General features: G+C 41.6%; 1 protein-coding gene across 2 annotated transcripts; it reads right to left on the bottom strand.

Moving 5' to 3' along the window:
• Positions 1–3,281: 3,281 nt before the first annotated feature.
• Positions 3,282–12,093, bottom strand: Tubal3 (tubulin alpha like 3). 2 transcript variants are annotated; one of them, XM_055593707.1, is made up of 4 exons: positions 12,036–12,093; positions 8,316–8,559; positions 5,908–6,060; positions 3,282–4,370 (listed from the first exon to the last, which is right to left on the bottom strand). In XM_055593707.1, exons 1-4 carry the CDS (start codon positions 12,036–12,038, stop codon positions 3,430–3,432), a joined length of 1,341 nt encoding a protein of 446 aa, XP_055449682.1. In that variant the 5' UTR covers positions 12,039–12,093; the 3' UTR covers positions 3,282–3,429. The 2 variants fall into 2 exon arrangements, with proteins under 2 accessions (XP_055449682.1, XP_055449683.1); XM_055593708.1 differs by lacking the exon at positions 12,036–12,093 and having other exon boundaries at positions 8,320–8,365.
• Positions 12,094–14,552: the final 2,459 nt, after the last annotated feature.

Below are 14,552 nucleotides of genomic sequence, written 5' to 3'. Positions count from 1 at the left end.
GCATGTTCAGCTATCCCTAAATCCTGGACTTAGTGAATGGATATGTGGAGAGGAGAGGCTCTGGAGAGGACACAAGACAATAGAGTTCCAAGCTTTCAGGGTACAAGGGACCTTTGAATTGCACTCTAAAGTGCAAGTTACATCTCTAGCCAAAGGACAAGTATATACTGAAAACTGGCAAGAGGCTTTCTTGGTTGGAATTTATGACACCAGAGAGGAATAGAATTGTGGTTGGTATGAGCTGGGAAAGACTCATGTGCAGAAGTTTATGCCTTAGGTCTTAGAAGTGGCTAGTCATTAAATTCTAGGGCAAGGGAGCAAGGTCATGCAAGCTGTGTTTCTGAATGCTCAGGCATTGGGTGGAGGAAGAAAAACAGACAGAAGAGGGAAAGGCTGTTAAGAGGAGAGGATTTAATGACTCAGAAAGGAAGGGAAGGACTTGTAAATTCTACAAGTAGAATCATCAGTAACTTGTTCTATTTAGAATATAAGAACTCAGGGAAGGTAGCAAAAAAACCAACTTGGTTAGAATCTGCTTCGGTGGGATGATAATGACACCAACAGACATGGAGATCACTAAAGGAAGAACATGTTTCAGGAAAATGATACATTTTTAAGAAGAAATTAGTTAAGTGTACCAAAAGCGCCTTTGATAATGTATCTAGAAAGCAGAAAGTTTAGTGTAAGACATAACAGAGAAAACTTGGAGACAAGAGTGTGGACACTCTTTTAGATCGTGCACCTGTGAGATAACAGGAGAGAGACAGAAATGTATCCACTGGGGAAAGACAGTGTGGAAGAAGTGTCTTCCTGATGGAACACTCAGCTCAGAGCAAGACATTTATACCATCCCCTTTAGGGCTCCGGGAACATCTCAGATTAGGAGCAGGAAGATAAGGGAGAAGGGCATGGAATGCCACCTTCTTGGCATGACCCAGGCATCGGAATCAGGAATTCACATCAGCCACAGCTGCCTGCACTGGGCCTACACAAAACCAGGCCTGTCATCAGTCAATGGTGGATCAGGGAGGGTCTCCCTGCTGAGCTACTGGCTACCAACAGATCCTGAGAGAGTCATTGTCGTCAGTCACACACCCATACTTCAGTTACATGCTGAGTAGTCACAAGCTCCGAAGTGAATAACTCCAAACCCATGGTCACACATATATGAAGCTGTCAAAGAATATATCTGATTATTAAAAAGTGGAGGAGGAGAGGTTGCTTCCTGGGGTGCCAGACATTGGAAGAGCAACAACTGGGGCCACAGGAATCAAAGAATGCACTGCATGAAATGACCATTCTGAGGCTGAGAAATCTGAAGGCTACCAAAGTCACTGGTTTTGATCAGTAGGTTACAACCGGTGTTGTTCAAAACAGTCACTTAAGCAGAATGTGGATGTGATGGTTTGAATGAGAATAGCCCCCACAGGCTCATATGTTTGACTGCTTGGTTGACAGTTGGTGAATCATAAGATGCATTAGGAGGCATGGCCTCACTAGAGTAGGTGTGGCCTTGTTGGAGGAAGTGTGTCACTGGGAGCAGGCTTTGAGGTTTCAAAAGCCAAAGCCATGCCCAGTCTCTCTCTCTCTCTCTTTCTCTCTCTCTCTCTCTCTCTCTCTGCCAGCTGCCTGCAGATCAGACATAAAGCTCTCTGCACCATGCCTGTCTGCTGCCAGCCATGATAATAATGGACTAACCCTCAGAAATTGTAAGAAAGTCCCCAATTAAATACTTTCTTTTATAAGAATTGGCTTGGTTATGGTGTCTCTTCACGGCAGCAGAGCAGTAACTGAGACAGTGGAGGAAATGCCTGTGATGGTAGATGTTGTCAGCTTGACAGAATTTCCAATCACTTCTGAGAATGTCCATGAGGGAAATTTGAGCTTGGAAGACCCACCCAAAATGTGGGCAGCTCCATTCATTCTATGGGCTATAGCCCTGGAATAAAAAGGAAAGTGTCAGTTAAGCATCACCACTGAGACCATTTCCCTCAATGTCTCCCTCACGCTCCATGTCCCGTCCCTCTCCTTCTCCAAGAATTCATTCATAAAGTGCTTTTTAAACATCCAATGTTTAAACATCCTCTTTACACCTCTTGCATTTCCCATGTTTTTTTCCTTTAGCAGCCAGCCAGTCTTTAATCCAGTTTAGAATTTACATTGTCATCAAACAAAATTCAAAGTGGCTCAGAACCAAGTTCTTCTGGCCATACTTGGAGAATGCCTCTGTAGCCAACTAACAGGGCCCATAGGGGCTAGCAAGACTGAAGCACCAACCAAGGACCATATATGGACTAGCCCAAGCCCCCACCCCCTCCACCCCATAGGTGTAGCTGATGGGCAGTTTGGGCTTTATTTGGGTTCCTTAGTAAGGGAGGCTGTCTCTGACATGGACTCTGTTGCCTGCTTTTTGATCACTTCCCCCTAACATGGCTGCCTCACCAGGCCACAGGGAAAAAGGATGTGTTCAATCCTGATGCAACTTGATGTGCTGGGGTGGTTTCAAGGGGGGAGCTCCTCTTTTCTGAAGAGTAGGGGAGGGGAGTAGGAAGTCGAGGGAGTGAGGGTGGGACTGGGAGGAGAGGAGAAAGAGGGATACAATCAAGATGTAAAGTGAATAAATAAATTAATTAATTTTTAAAATGTCTCTGTAATTAAATGTCATTGTCAACTAGACTAGATTTTAGGATCACCTAGAAGACATTCGTCAGGTGTGTCTATAATGGTATTTCCAGAGATTTAGCTGAGGAGAGAAAAATCCATCCTAAATGTAGGCCATGTGCTCAGACCAAGAAATTAGAGAAAAGGAAGAAGGAAATCCTGATAAATGCTAGCATTTATCTCTCCCTGCTTATATCCAAATTCCAAAAATGTCCAACAATATTCTTGTTTGTTTGTTTGTTTGTTTGTTTGTTTGTTTGTTTTGCTTGGAAAGCAAACTAAGGAGTTAAATCCCACACTTTGAGAAGAAAATATTCTGAAAGCACTTTTGATTTAATTGATGTATAATATATAGATAGTGGAGAAATAACATTCATATTCTGTGTTTCTACCTCAAACAGAAAAAGAAAAGCAAAAATATTAAGGTTCCATACTCGCTTGGTGTTTTGTTTTGTTTTTTTAAGGTGGGTGGAGCAAAGAATAAAGCCAGGCTTTTACTACGACATAAGAACTCATATAAAATAACTACCTAGAAGAAACCCAGTAGTTCAAGTGATTCTAATCCCCAGAAGTCTCAATTAGCAAAGCTGAATTCTTGTATACAAGAAAACATTACTATATTGTTGACATTAATATATTTAATTTAATGCAGAATTTTGGATCTTGCTGATTTGGTTTCTGCTTTCCTTTTATTCATTAGGTATATAATATCTTGAAAACAAAGCATGACATTTTAACTCAGCAGCCATTTGCATGGTCATCTTTACATTAGAAACTCAGACCCACTTCCTCATAATCTTTTTCCAAAGCAGCCAGGTCTTCCCTGGCCTCTATAAATTCCCCTAGCTCCATGCCTTCTGTGATGTACCAGTGCAGAAATGCCTTTTTGGCATACATGAGGTCAAATTTGTGGTCCAGACGGGCCCAGGCTTCCACAATTGCCGTGGTGTTGCTCAACATACACACAGCCCGCTGAATCTTGGCTAGGTCCCCTCCTGGCATCACTGTAGGCGGGTGACAATTGATGCCCACCTTGAAACCAGTTGGACACCAGTCAACAAACTGAACAGAGGTCCTTGACTTCATGGCTGCAATTGCTTCGTTCACATCCTTGGGGACCACATCTCCTCTGTATAGTAGGCAGCAAGCCATGTACTTCCCAAGCCGAGGATCACACTTGACTAACTGGTTGGAGAACTCAAAGCAAGCAGCAGTGATATCAGGTACAGAGAGCTGCTCTTGGTAAGCTCTGTCAGCAGAGATGATGGGGGCAAGGGTTGTGATGGGGAAATGTATTCGTGGATAAGGTACTAGGTTGGTCTGGAATTCAATTAAGTCCACATTCAAGGGCCCTTCAAAACGCAGTGAAGCAGTAATGGAAGATATGACCTGGGCTATTAACCTATTGATACAAGCGTAGGAAGGACGTTCAACACCAAGTTTGTGATGGCAGATGTCATACACAGCCTCGTTGTCCACCATGAAGGTACAGTCTGAGTGTTCTATGGTCGAATGAGTGGTGAGAACAGCGTTGTATGGTTCCACCACAGCAGTGGAGATTCGAGGTGATGGGTAGACAGAGAACTCCAGTTTTGTCTTCTTGCAGTACTCTACTGAGAGTCGCTCCATCAGGAGAGATGTAAATCCTGACCCTGTGCCTCCTCCAAAGCTTCGGTAAATCAAAAATCCCTGAAGTCCACTGCATTGTTCTGCCTGTGGAGAAAACATGCCATTAACTAGATGATGATGGTACGTAAGATTTATCCCAAGAGCAAAGGATTCAGAAAGGCGGCTGGGGAAACGGCTCCATTGATAAAGTGCTTGCCTTGCAAGCATGCAGGTCTGAGTTTGATCCCCAAAAGCTGCATTGTTTTGTCTTATTTTGTTTTGTAAGAGAAAAAAAAAAAGAGTTGTTTATGGTGCCAGGTAGTTATAATCCCAACACTGGAGAGGTGGAAGCAAGCAAGTCACCAGGGCTTAATGGCAATCTGTCTTCTCCTGGCTGGCCAGTCCCAGGTCAACAAGAGACTCCGTCTCAAACAGAAAACAAAGGAGATGATATCTGAGGAATGATAGGCAAGTTTGTCCCCTGAACACATGTGTACATAAACATACACAGGAACACACATACTTTAGAGTGATTCAGAATACCCTCTTTCACCATGTCAGCTACACAACAAACATAGCTACCTAGAAATATACTTGAATGTTACTTTCGGAGTTGGGAAAGTCTTCAGATTTTTAATACTGCTTAAGCAGTCCTAATTCCAAACTCCAAAATGCTCCAGATCCTCTTCTTTTTTTATTTTTTAGTATTTATATGATGTCATAATGGACATTTCATATCTGAGCTCATAGTAATGGGTGGCTGTGAACACACAGTACTAAAAGTACTGCTTAAAATTGTCTGAAGCCTTTGACTATAAGGGGTATTGGGAATTTAAATAAATTTTACATTTGACTTGAGTCCCCTAAAAAAAAATATATATATATATATATATATATATATATATATATATATATATATATGAGTATATATGCACGTGTGTGTGTGTGTGTGTGTGTGTGTGTGTGTGTGTGTGCGCGCGTGCACAAATATTCCAAAACCTGGAGAAAATACCCATCCAAGAAATTCTGGTCCCAATCAAGTCAGATAAGAGAGGCTCAGTGCATAGAAGCAAAGCTTAAATATTTGGCTATCTTTCATTGTTTTCCATGATTTATCTATATATGAGCTGAAGGTTTTATCAATAATAAAGAAAAAAATGAGCAAGCTACAGAAGCAAGATGAAGTACCCTCCACAGTAGATAAAGTGCCGCCTAAGTTAAACACACCGTGCTCCTAGTGGTTGCCCCAAACCACCTACCTAACGAAGGATTTGCAGATTCAAACCCTTTCAGAACTGTTAGAAAACGGAGTAAGTAACCTTCACAAAATTTCTGCCCCTTGTCATCTTCACTATTGGTGACAATCAGAAAATAATACAATTTAGAGAGCTCTGAAAGTCTCTGCTAACACATACACATACACACACACACACACACACACACACACAATGGTAGAAACAAGAGTAAAAGGGAGACACCCGAGAATTGTAATGGATTCCCATGTAACAGTGTAAGCAAAGTCAGGATGCCCTTCCCCTCGGTGAGAGGGTTGGGGAGCGAGGACGGCAGCAAGGCTACTAAATGCTGCTAAAGACCACGTGTATCAGCATGACTCTTCCATAGCGGGAGAGGCACCACTTGCCAGCTTTCGGGTCCTTTCTAGAACAAGCTCGATGACTTCTGAGCCCACAGAGTATCGACCTCGTGCGTAGTTGTTGGCAGCATCCTCCGTTCCATTCACAAGCTGTTCTGGGTGGAAGAGTGAGCGGAACTTCCCCACACGGACACCATCTGCAGAGAGGGAGCTGTGGTCAGTGCCTGCCTTCGCTTTAACTGCTGGCCCCTTTCTAAACCAGACAAAAACTCTATGCTCTGGTGCCTGTTCTTTTCTCATGGTGTGGCAAAGAAATGGAATTTACCCTGCAGAAATGGCCTTTCTTAGTCTGGAAAAAACAAGGAAGTCTTCTTGCTGGTGTTGTTAGGCCAGGTATTATGTACTCTGAGAGACCTTGAACCTTCTCATCCTCCTGCCTCCACATCCTGAAGGCTGGAATTACAGGTGTGCATGCCATATCTGCTTTAATGTTGAGAATTGCTGCATGTTAGGCAAGCACCCTACCCACTGAGCTACATCCCAGTAGTTTTTTTAGTTGTATTTGTTCATAACACCTAGCAAAGCAGTACTAAGCATGTCCATAAGTATCTTTGGCCTTATCCTTTTGACCTTATCCACTTAATAAAACTTTTAATCTTTGCATTACATTAGCAGTCTTTGTCATCAATCCACTTTTTCCTATCAATTTGCTATGTATTCTAATTCTATTCTAATAAGGAAGTCAACTCTGATCTAGTATAGACAAATTGTATTTCTCTACAAGGGCAGACTATTTCCCAAAGATGGTCACAAAAACATTTCCTATCCTACATTTGCTTTTAGAAACTTGGTATGACTGGATTAAAAGGTGAAATGGGGTACATATCCCTTCCTTCGTGTCTTCCTATCTATTTTGACTCATTGAGAACAGATGAATTGGCACTGTGTGACTTCCAGGGCTGTGAGACAAATGCCATGAACATCTATTCACCTCGTATCCATGAGATACTTGTTCTTGAAACCTGACTACCATGCTATGACAAGGATGTAAGCATCTCAAAGACGGTCCATGTGGAGAGGACTCAAAGCCCCACTGGCACCCATGGCTCAGGATTCAGAACACCAACTTGACACCTAGGTGGGTAAACCGCTATGCAAGTGAGTCCCCTGCCTCCCACCTGAACCTTCAAATCTGAAATCATGTGGAACAGTGAGAATTTGTATTTTCTGAATCTCTCACAGATCACAAATTTACGAACAAAAGAATGGCTATTGCTGCCTTACACCACTGTATCTGAAGGGAGTTTGTTTGGTAGGACTAAGGAACTACTACACAGCATCAGAGCCAAAACCACCCTCCTCTCTAGCTGTCTTCTGAAGACAATACCTAATTTCTATCTCTAATACTTCTCTAGCTGCATTTTAGAAGTTTTAGGACAGGGTATTACAAAGTCTGTCATTGTTTATTTTAATTTTTTTTCTTCACAAGTTATTTATTATATATCCTGATCAAAGCCCCCTCCCTCAACTCCTCCAGTCCCACCCTTCCTCTTCCCCTCATCCCCTTCCCCTAGTCCGTTGAATGGGGGAGTTCCCCACTATTGCCATCTGCCCATAGTTTGTTAAGTCTCATCAGGACTGCTTGGATCCTCTTTTTCTGTGGCCTGACAAGGCTACATCATCAGGGGCAAGCGATAGAGGCAGCTCCCGATCCCCTTACTCAGAGATCCACATGGAGACTGAGCTGCCAAGTCTGTCACTGTTAATTGTAAAATGGCATTTAGACTGTCAAGATGGCAAAGTGGGCTAGAAAAAAAGAAAAAAAAAAAAAACTTGCTACCAAGCCTGATACTTTGAGCTGAATCTCTGGAATCTGCCTAGTAGAAGAAAGAAACTACTACTTCAAATTGTCCCCTGACCTTCACACATGTAGCACCATGACCCATGTGTGTTCAAATGCGTAAATACACGCACAGGTGGGGGTGTAGAGGGAGAAGGTGGGGGGAAGGGGAACATAGGGAAAGAGAAAGGAAGAGGGAGAAGGAGAGAGAAAATAAATAAATATTAAAATTTTTTAAATAGCATTAGCTTCCCCCATTATTTTAAGATTTATATGGTACCTTGTTTCCATGGAATAATTTGAAAATCCTCTACTCTTTTGTGGATGATAATGACAAATTTTCAGCTTCTTTGCTAATAGCTTCTAGCTTTGCTCTCAGACCCAGGAAAAAGGATTCAATATTTGGCTGAAGTATTTGTGTGAGCTTTACATCATTTTACCCCACAGGAAAGAAAGCCTAAGTCCTCCATTTGGGTATGTTCATCATGTTACAGACTGAGGTTTAGAAAAAGTCTACATGATCCTGGTCATATAGATTAGCACAGTTCCATCTGCTTCATTTGTTTGGTTTGGGACTTGGTTAAAAGCACTAGCAAGTCAAATTTAGATTACCTACAACAGTTGGTTCTAGGTCCATGAAAAGTGCTCTGGGCACATGCTTCCCGGTTCTTGTCTCATGAAAGAAGGTATCCAAAGATGCATTCCTATGTTCCATTTTAGCATTTTCCAAATGATCGTGTTGGCTGTCCAGAATGAAGCCATCTGGCTGGATTCCATGTTCTAGGCAATACAATTCCCAGCAAGCATCCCCGATCTGGACACCAGCTTGACCAATGTGAATGGAGAGACACTCCCTCTGGAACAAGCCACAGTGAGTTAGAACAGAGTGGGAGCGTAGATAGCATAAGCACTATTGATTACAAATGTCAACACTAAACCACCTTAGAAATCACAAAGGAAGGTCATTATAATCTGAAGCAGCTGTTGCCAACCTTTCTAATGCCCTTTAATACAGTTCCTCATGTTTTTGTGACCCTCGACCATAAAATTATTTCTGTTGTTACTTCATAACTGTAATTTTGCTACCTTTGTAAATTGCATTTTGTGATGGTCTTAGGTGACCCCTGTGAAAGGGTCATTTGACCCCCAGGTTGAGAATCTCTAAAGCTCTAAAGTGCTATACAAAAGGGGCGAGGTAGCTCAGGAAGTAAAAGCAATTAACAGCCACATCAGCCTGACACTCTGAATTTGATTCCTGGTACACGCATACAGGTAGAAGGAGATAACCAACTCCACAAAAGTGTTCTGTGAAAAACATGTTTCAAGAAGCAGCCAAGTTCTTTGAAAAACTGAACCAAGGACCAAAATGGTACTTAAGTTCGTTCGTGCTGATGAGTCAGCTCAGGGAGTAAAATCATTTGCCTTGAAAGCCAGATGCCCTGAGCTGGATCCCTGGAACCCAGGTATAAGTAGAAAGAGAAAACAGACCTCACACATGCGTGATGACATGCACTTGCTCATATATTCACTACACACACACACGTCATAATAAACAAGATAAAATGTTTTAAACAATCTTTCTACCATAAAAATAAAGCACCTAATAATGTGCACTGAATGAAGAAATGATTTAAGACTCTATATGTCTACTCTTATATACCCTACACATAACTATAATTAAGGGTAAAATGTGGGTGTGGTAAATGGGTATTTGCATCAGGCTAGCTAACCTGGGATTAAAAAGTTATTAGAAGGAAATAAATTTTAAATCAACCAGCTTTGTCAGGTAGTAGAACTCATTGTAGACAAATGAAAGGAATCATCTTTTTGTGCCTTGAAATTTTGCTATCCATATGTGCTCTCCACAAGGAGGGATATTTAAGGTAAAATTATTAGAATTTTTCACTTATTTTCCAAAACAAGCAAGTCATTATGCATAAAATTCGGAGGCCAGAGATGTGACTGAGTGAGTTGGTGCTTACCACCAAGCCTGGAAAAACAGGGTTTGATCTCCAGATCTGCATGTTGGAAGAAGAGGACCAAAACTGAGTCCTTCTAATTATCCTCTGACCCCCCCCACACACACACCAATGCTCTGACCCCTCTTCACACAGCAAATAAAATAAATGTAATAATTTAAAGAAAACTTATCTCATGCATAATTACATAAAGAATATTATCAAATAGTTTTTTAAATATTTTCTTAATATTTGTGTGTCTACGTGTGTAGTTTAGATCCCCAGAAACTCCTAGATAAATACTGCTGCAGGGATGAGTCAACTTGTCTATAATTTTAGCCTGGGAAGGTAGAAATAGAAAATCCATGAAGCAAGCCTATCTATCTATCAAGAGTAGCTGTGTCTGTGAACTTTGGCTTTGATTGAGAGAGAACAACTGAGGATGGTTCCTAACATCAACCCTGGGCCTCCATATGCACGCCCTCCCACATACTCATGTCTCTACCTGTAGTCAAAATCACACACACATACATGAATAAAAGAAAAGAAATTCATAATTACATAAACTCTATTTCTGAATAATAGAGTTTTTTTTATGTAAAGGTTACTGTTTTTCTTTTAAATCTGCCCTCATCAGCATTCATTATTTTTCTTAAAGGAAAACAACTTTTTAAGTAGACAGACTGTATTGACTACTCTTTAAGAGAGAAAGAAAAAGTTAAATCCTAGAAGTCTACAGCAATAGTTGATGTTAAGCAGCTGAATTTGATTGTCAGTAGTCTGCCCCGAGGTTGCACTGCCTTCTACATCCTCAGGTCTTTCGAGCTGTTTGGCCCTGTAAGCATTTGGCAAGGCCAAATGCACTATCTCAAAGTCTGAAGTCAACTCCAGACCTCGGGACTTCCCACCAATCACTGGGCCATGGTAGCCACAGGCCTGTGTGAGCCAGAAAGCAGGAGATATCAAGAGCTCTGACCTGCCACACCCCAGCAATCTGATCTGTACTCTGTCCTGCTCAACAGCATCAAAACCTTGCCCTTTGTCTCCACTGACATGGCATACCATAGACTTCTTTGCTTCATGGAAATTTCAGTTCAGTACTTAGAACTTCATCTCCTTCCTTCTTTGTGCAGCTCTCAGTGTCTGGTGACAGCAGCTGTTGGACTTAACTTCAATATCACTTTACTTAAAACAAACGAATAACCTCACCACCATTGACATGAAGAACCAAAACAGTACATTCCATTACAAACAAGCTTCATAAATCCTTATCTGCAAAGAATAATTTCATTCCTCTCCCCTCCGCTTAGACTTTAAAAGCCATAAAGACATTAACCAAACCAGACCTTTGTCCTCCAAGTTTAAGACTGAGACCAAAGTTTTGTTCGTTGTGTCTGCACCCCAAAGAACCACTTAGTCTACAAAATTCACATGCAGACAGCTCCCAGTAACTCCCTTCTCCTGTTGTCAGTTGCCACATCAGCAGCTCTGTTGAGAGGCGTATTTGCTGACAGTAAGTCCCCCTAAAAACAATCACCAACAAAAGCAAACTGCTGCCCTCCATGTGCTCAGATAACACAGTAAGGAATAACTGTTCTTTCTCAACCCAGCATGAAGAACTTGGCCTGACAAGCCCCGCTCTTGGCTTTAGAAGCATCTGACTTTACAAAATAGCAGCATCCAATTGTACAGAGGACTAGATTGATAGCAATCTTCTCCTAGCCTCTGCTGCCTTTCTAAGTCTCTGTGAGGACACTGGTCATGGTACTAAAGAGTCTAAGATTATATCCACTAAATGTCAACATCAATAAGCCCCAGCACACTAATAAATGCAATTCCAGAGCTGATTTGAGTTACTGAGAAAGTCTCTCGTACCCTTCACTCATTTGCTCTCAGGGGAAATATCTTGCAAGACAATGTCACAGCCAGCATGCTGACGCTGATCCAGTCAAGACACAGAATATCTACCACCACAAGTGTCTTTCCTGTTGGAAGCCCTGATTCTTGAGGTAAAAACAACTTACGCAAACTTAATGCTGGAGAGAAAGTCCACTGCAACAAGACAAAGAAGAAGTAGTCTGAAAGGATGCTTCCATTGAAAAATTCAAAATTCTAATACTAATAACTATTCAGGTTTCCACAAGGAGAAAAACATTAGAAGGGAAAGAGTTTTTTAAGGTAGTTCCAAGATAGAACTGCTAGAAGTTACCGTATTCATTCTCAAATAGAACTGAAGAAAATGCTGTGTCCTTTATCCTGTCACTCGTTTGTGATTTACTAAAGATTTAGGATAAAGAAAAGTACCTAAACACCGTCTGTAAAATCTGCCACCATCCCAAATTGACACTGCTAATTACATCCTATGCCCACTTACCATGCTGATCAAATGGTGCCCCTACAACCCTGGGTAATGATTGAGGAACAATCATTTCTAGCTCAACCTTATCACAGGACCCGGAAATTACTCCACCTGAAGGCTGAAAACATTCTTCACTTAAAGCAACATACCCAATTTTTAATCTTTCAGTTCTCTGGTGGCAACGTAGCCATACTGGGCCTAAACAAGCTGTGATAAATCTTGTGCCAACAACTTAGTCTCTAAGTCAGTGACAGTTTACCCACAGTAGCTTCTAAACTATATGTATGTTGAATGTAATAAATTACTTTGTGTATGTAGGCACATTACATGTATGTGTTTGGTGGGTAAGAGTGCACATTTATGTCTCTGTGCATACGTGGAGGCCAGAAGACAACCTCAGGTATTGGTCCTCAGGAGCCAATCACTTAGGTTTTTGTTACAGAGTCTCTGACTGTCTGGCACTTGCTGACTGAGCTAGATTTGTTAGCTACTGAGGCCTGGGAATCCAACTCTACATTACTGGTTGTCTTAGTAAGTAGGCATAGGATGCAATTAGCTACGTTGATTTGGGAACACTTACTTCTACTATTAAGTGTTCCAATGTTGTGAAGAGACACCATGGCCAAGGCAATTCTTACAAAAGAAAGCATTTAACTGCGACTTGCTTACAGTTTCAGGGGTTCAGTCCATTATCATGGTGGAAAGAATGGCGCCATGCAGCTAGGTGTGGTCTAGAAAAGTAGTCAAGAGTTCTACATCCAGATCCATGGGCAACAGGAAGAGAACTTGGAATAAGCTTTTTGAAACCTCAAAGCCCACCGCAGCAACATACTTCCTCCAACAAGGCCACACCTCCTAATCCTTTCAAATAGTGCCACTTCCTGGTGACCTGTACTCAAATCTATGAACTTATGGGGGCCGTTCTTATTCAAACCACCACACTGGTATAACAAGTTTGGAGGGTACATCTAGGGCTCTCATGCTTGTGCAGCAAGCAATTTTCTGAGTATCCTCCCAGCCATCACAAGTGTCTTCCAATTTTTTCATCTGATATTAAGAATTTGGTCAATATTAATGGGAAAAACTAAAGCATATGAGTAAGATTCACTGCAATAACAAATCAACCTAAAAGGTGTTGGGAACCAATTTTTAGACCTCTTGCAAGAGCAACAGAGCTCTTAACCACTGAGCCCATCTCTCTAGGCCCCAGATCAGCCCTTTCTGCTTCATACATTCTTGTGGGTGATTAATATTTATTATAGATTTACCTTTTAGTTAATCAGTGGTTATTCCTAAACCAGTTACTCCTAAATCACCACACAGACACTAGAATTTATTTAATTAACCTAGAGCACAATGCTGGGCAATAGTTACTCCATCCTAAACCTCCAAGCCTGCATAGTTTCCTACCATTCAGATTTCACCCATTATACTTGCTTTTGGTCATATCTTAGGTCCGGTTCATCTCTCCTCTTGGTTCCAAGTCCTCTACTGATCTCTGCTCTCCTCCTTCCACTCCCACTCTCTTCCTTCTCCTCCCCTCTGGACCAGCATATCCCACCCTATTCTCTCCATTGCACAGCACTGGCTGGTTATTTTATTGACAATACAGAGAACAAATGGTGGCATGTTTACACAAACTTGAGACAGATGATGCTTAGAATAAACATCACAATGCAATGTCTGGATTGAAACCAGGTAGTTGGGTAGAGAAATCAGCATTTGAATGAACAAGGGTACATTCCACAAGAATATTATACCAACAATATATATTTCACAAGTTATCTTCTCCTTGAATAAGGTTCAAACTATTTTAAATACAGACAAGAGCAGGCACAAATGCTGTGGTAAGGACAAAGATCAGTCCTAAATAGGAAGAGAAAAACAAATAAAATATCAGAGTGTCTATTTAGAAGGTCTTGCTCAGGGTTTCTATTGCTACAATAAAATACCATGATGAAAAAGCAAATTGGAGAGGAAATGGTTTATTTTGTGCTTCTACATTATGGTTCATTATCAAAGGAAGTCAGGACAGGAACTCAAGCAGGACAGGGATCTGAAGGCCTGAAGTGATGCAGAGGCCAAAGAGGAATGCTGCTTACAGGCTTGTTCTTCTTGTCTTGCTCAGCCTTCTTTGGTATAGAACCCAGGACAATCATCCCAGGGATGGCACCACCCACGATAGGCTGGGCTCTACCATATTAATCACTAATTAAGAAAATGCCCTACAGGTCTGCACACAGCTCAGTCTTACGGAGGCATTTTCTTAACTGAGGTTGCCTCCTCTCCAAGGACTCTTTAGTTTGTGTCAAGTTGACATAAAACTAGCCAGCTAACAGAGGCTGGAGAGATGACAAGTAAGGACATAAGAGTACTTGCTGGCTTCTAGAAACCCAGGCTTGGCTCTGACAGTCTGAGTTGAGTAGAACACAACCACCTATAACTCCAGTTCTAGAGGATCCAATGCCTTCCTCTGGCCTCTTGCACACACACACACACACACACACACACACACACACACACACACACACA

The sequence above is a fragment of the Psammomys obesus genome, unplaced genomic scaffold (assembly GCF_907164565.1).
Source record: "Psammomys obesus unplaced genomic scaffold, mPsaObe1.curated_primary_1811, whole genome shotgun sequence".
NCBI lineage: Eukaryota > Metazoa > Chordata > Mammalia > Rodentia > Muridae > Psammomys > Psammomys obesus.
The sequence above is the reverse complement of the archived record's forward strand: the minus strand, read 5'-3'. Positions and strand labels throughout refer to the sequence as shown.

Bases quoted from the DNA above. Each gene is read 5' to 3' on its own strand.
- Tubal3 (XM_055593707.1), bottom strand. The intron at 6,061-8,315 runs GTAATCTAAATT...CCCTCTCTGCAG, and splicing joins CCTAGAACCAACTGTTGTAG to ATGGTGTCCGTGTGGGGAAG. The intron at 4,371-5,907 runs GTGGTGCCTCTC...CTCCACAGGCAG, and splicing joins AAGGACCCGAAAGCTGGCAA to AACAATGCAGTGGACTTCAG.